A 4,650-nucleotide genomic window follows, 5' to 3' on the forward strand; every position below is an offset into this window, starting at 1 on the left:
TGCCAGTACGGAGACTTGAATTTGGGTCCTGGGTGCTGTCCTTAAGCATTTTTAATCAAAGATAGAACAACTACCACTTGAGCCACAACTCCACTACTGGCTTTTTTGATAATTAATTGGAGATAACAGTCTCACAAACTTTCTTGCCTAGATTGGCTTTGAACCATGATCCTCAGATCTCAGTCTCTTGAGTACTAGAATTTCAGGTGTTTAATACCACCTGCTCCTGGCCTTTCATATTATTATTAATCATGATTTGTTTAAGCCTAAATGAATTTTCAGTTTTAAGACTTACTAGAGGGCTGGGAAGGTGGCTCAGTGGTAGAGTGCTTGGCTTGCATACATGAGGCCCTAGGTTCGATTCCTCAGCACCACATAAGCAAAAAGAAAAAAAGCCAGAAGTGGTGCTGTGGCTCACGTGGTAGAGTGCTAGCCTTGAGCTGAAGAGCTGAGAGACAGCGCCCAGGCCCAGAGTTCAGGCCCCACGACTGGACCCAAAAAAAAAAAAAAAAAAAGACTTACTAGATTTTCTGTGTGTAGTATTAGAATTTTTCAAAGAAATGCAAAGTTAAGTAATGGGCAGTATATCATGTCACTGAACTCATACAAAGGACTAATTACTTTATATTTGAAAAGTTCATCTTATGTGGGAAAAGTTTTTTTTTTTTTTTTTGTATGTATGCTCCTGGGGTTTGAACTCAGGGTTTTGCATTTACCTAGGCAGATATTCTACCACTTGAGCCACTTTACCAGCTCTGGATTTTTACTTCATTTATGGATATTTTAGAGCACATTTATCTTAAGCGTGTTTCAGTAGTGACTTTATAAATCAGCTTCCCTCCTAAAACTGAAGCATTGAGCCTCACTGTTACTACCATGTATTATGAAAAAAAGAATCAGAGATAACTTTCTGGTCTTCACTATGCCTTCAAATTAACCCAGGATGTATTTATTTCTCAGCTCTTGGAGCTGTTCCGTCTCCCATGGACTGTTACCTCTGTAATCGAGGTCTGAAGACACTACAACTTCGAATGGAGAAGCATTTCAAAACTGGAATGGCTGTGGCCCGGTTCCTGGAAGCTAATCCTGTGGTAGAAAAGGTTATTTATCCTGGTATGATAATTTAACTTCTAAGCAGATGTTGTTTATGCCACAACTTTTTAAAGAGTTATCCTGAGCATTTGTTCATGTAATTTGTAAACTAGGTACTTTCATATGTTTATGCTTATTATTATTGTTTATTATTTTGGTGTCAGACCGTACTAGGTCTGGCAAAAAGTGACATTGTGGCTATGGCATTGTATTCCCCATAGTAATATGCATGTTAAAAAAAAATTGTCTTGGCCTGAGCATGGTAGTACATGTCTATAATCCCACCAGTTGGAAGAGAGAGACAGGCGGATTTTGAGTCAGAGGCCCACCTGAGTTACAAAACAAAACTTTCTCAAAAAAAAAAAAACCAAACCAAACCAAATGAAACATTAGTCTTAAGTGGTAAATATTCCAGTGGCAGTACTTAGCTGTAAGGGATTTATGCACTCCTATTCCAAGACTGCAGCACTGTTGTTGAGAGTTCATTTGTTTGTAATTTTTTTTGCCAGTCCTGGGGCTTGAACTCAGGGCCCCGGCACTGTCCCTGAGCTTTTTTTGCTAGCACTCTACCACTTGAGCCACAGCATAACTTCTGTTTTTTTTTTTTTTGTTTATGTGGTACTGAGGAACCGAACCCAGAGTTTCCTGCATGCTAGACAAGCACTATGCCATGAAACCACATTCCCAGTCCTTTTTTTTTCCTTTTTCTTTTCTTTTTTTTTTTTGGTGAGGATCAGTTGTGGGGCTTGAACTCAGGGCCTAAGTGCTATCCCTGAGCTTTTTTGCTCAAAGCTAGTGCTCTACCACTTAGAGCCATAGCTCTACTTCTTTGTTTATAATCTTGTCAGTCTTATGTTCAGCATAACTCTGACTTGAATATGAAAAGTTTGTCCCATCGAAACCTGACTATTAGGTACCAAATTCTCACTTTTTTTTTTGGTCATGGAGCTTGAACTCAGGGCTTGAGCTCAGGGCTTGGGTACTGTCTCTGAGCTCTGTCACTCAAGGCTAGTGCTCTACCTCTTTGAGTCATAGCACCACTTCTGATTTTCTGGTGGTTAATTGGAGATATGAATCGCATGGGCTTTCTTACCTGGGATGACTTTTAACTTAATCCTGAGAGCTCAGTAACTAGGATTACAGGTATGAGCCACCAAAGCCCAGCTCAAATTCTCAGTTTTTATTTCAGTTTGGTGAAGAAAATGCTCATGTGAAGTTTAACAAGTAAAGTAATGTTACTCTGTGTGTGTGTGTGTGTGTGTGTGTGTGTGTGTGTACTTGAACTCAGGGCTTGACATACTACCTTAGCTTTTCTGTTGACTCAAGGATGGTATTCTATTACTTGAGCTTCATGCTTCCACTTTGAGCTTTTTGCTGGTTAATAACTAGACATAAGATTCTCTTGGATATGTCCTACCTGGGCTGGCATTGAACCTAGATCCTCAGATTGTAGGCCTCTAAGTAACTAAGATTATAGGCATGAGCCAGCAGCATCCAACCTACTTTACTCATCTTTAAATTATGGTGCTTTTAAGTGTGTTTAGAACCTTTTAAGATAGTAGTTTTGAGTATCATTGAGGACACAGGATAGTCAAGACTGTGCCAAGTAGCAGGCTGGGCCAGCCATCGACTCACTCTGAAGTACCAACTAGGTCATCCTGCCTCAGCCTACCAAGTGCTAGGATTATAGGTACAACACTCTGCCTGGCAAAACTTGTGGCTCTTATCATAGTATGGTAATGTTTTGAATATATATTATATATAAAATAGGGTTTTTTCTTAAAACAAAAGACTGTGTCAGGGAAATTAGATAAGCCAAGGTAGAAATAGATAAGACTAAAATGTCTTCCATATCGTTTAGTAAAGAGCCGGGTAGAGGGAGAAGCATCTTGAACTATGTCCTGAAAATGTAACACTTGTTAAAAAACATGGGACGAGGCATTTCACCCTCATTCAATACATGCATACTAATTACCAACAGTTTTAATAGGAATCAGAACCCAATATTAACAAGGGAAATAAACTTTCCTCATGGAACTAGTCTGTTGGATAAGACAAAATAAACAAGAAATTATAGAATGATATACATTAACAAAAGGGGAGTCCAGGGTAATATGACAGCATGTGTGGAGGTCCTTCAAGAGAACAAGCTCCATGGTTTCCCTGATTTGCAATAACTAGTATAGGTCTGGAACAAGCAGAAACGGTCAGATAAGATGATGTTAAGCAAAATGAACCCCAAGATAGAGACACAAGTGGTTTGTTGATTCCTTGCTATTGTTTCTAACACATTTATAAGATACCATGTGATTTTTTTTGTTGCTTTGTATATCCCTCCCCCACAGTATAACCCCTGTTTTTATTTGATGTTGGTATAATTTGGGGAGGGGAAGGGAAAAAACAAATTGTTTAAATAGGGATACAGATTGACCCATTGCAACAATGAGATGTGCAATATTCTATGTCGAAAAACAAACTTTACAAGTGGTGGCAGGGGGAGTAGGGAGGGTAGCCTAGGAGATGGGAGATTTGGGTTGGTAGGGGAAAAACAAAGGAGGAGGCAATGATGCTTGATAAGAAATGTACTCATTACCTTGCTCATGTAACTGTAACCCCTTTGTACAGTATTTTCACAATAAAAACTTAATTTAAAAAAAGAGAGAGAAGGGAGCTCAGTTCTCCTGGTGGAAAGGACATTGATGTATGGAGATGACAGGAATGATAAATTGGTATAACTTAGAAAGGTAGCCAGGCTGGTAACTCCACCTGTCATCTTAGATGGGAAGATTCAGGTTCAAAGCCAGCCCATGCACAAAAGTGTAAAAGATTCTCCTAAATTAGCAAAAAGCTGGAAGTGGAGGTGAAGCTCAAGTGTTGGAATGAAAAAGCCAAGTAAGAGCATAAGTCAAACCCTAGTACTAACACACACACACACACACACACACAATCACACATGATAAAATAAATAAAGCTGGAAAGTAGGGGCTGGGAAGGTGGCTCAGTGGTAGAGTGCTTGCCTTGCATGCATGAGGCCCTGGGTTTGATTCCTGAGCCAGACATAAGCAGAAAAAGCTGGAAGTGGAGCTGTGGCTCAAGCAGTAGAGTGCTAGCCTTGAGCTGACAAGCTGAGGGACAGTGCCCAGGCCCAGAGTTCAGGCTCCACGACCAACAATTGCATGTTTGATGTTAAAACAGTCTTTCCTTGCCCTTTGTGATTACAGGGCTGCCCTCTCATCCACAGTATGAGCTGGCAAAACGTCAGTGCACAGGCTGCCCCGGGATGATCACCTTTTACATTAAGGGCACTCTTCAGCATGCCAAGACTTTCTTCAAGAACCTGAAGGTAAGCTTTCAAAACAGATTTTAAACTGTAGGGGTCAGACTTCCATACCTCTCACTGTAGGTTTCATACTTTCAGGTCAGACCTATAAACTTCATCATGAAAGCATTGGGTGAAAAATGAAGCGCTGGAGGTGGTGCTGTGGCTCAAGTGGTAGAGCTTTGAGCAAAATGAGCTCAGGGACAGAGTACAGAGTTCTAGCCCTAAGACCAGAGAAA

The 4,650-nt window shown here is 40.4% G+C and overlaps 1 protein-coding gene across 1 annotated transcript in view; it reads left to right on the forward strand.

Annotated features, from left to right (window-relative positions):
• Positions 1-4,650, forward strand: part of Cth (cystathionine gamma-lyase) — a 55,859-nt gene that overhangs the window by 29,383 nt on the left and 21,826 nt on the right. The window contains exons 8-9 of the mRNA XM_013020657.1: positions 961-1,113; positions 4,314-4,435. Coding sequence (XP_012876111.1) covers positions 961-1,113; positions 4,314-4,435 — 275 coding nt within the window. The remainder of the gene's footprint in view (positions 1-960; positions 1,114-4,313; positions 4,436-4,650) is intronic.

This window comes from Dipodomys ordii, unplaced genomic scaffold (assembly GCF_000151885.1).
Source record: "Dipodomys ordii isolate 6190 unplaced genomic scaffold, Dord_2.0 Scaffold51, whole genome shotgun sequence".
In the NCBI taxonomy this organism is placed as follows: domain Eukaryota; kingdom Metazoa; phylum Chordata; class Mammalia; order Rodentia; family Heteromyidae; genus Dipodomys; species Dipodomys ordii.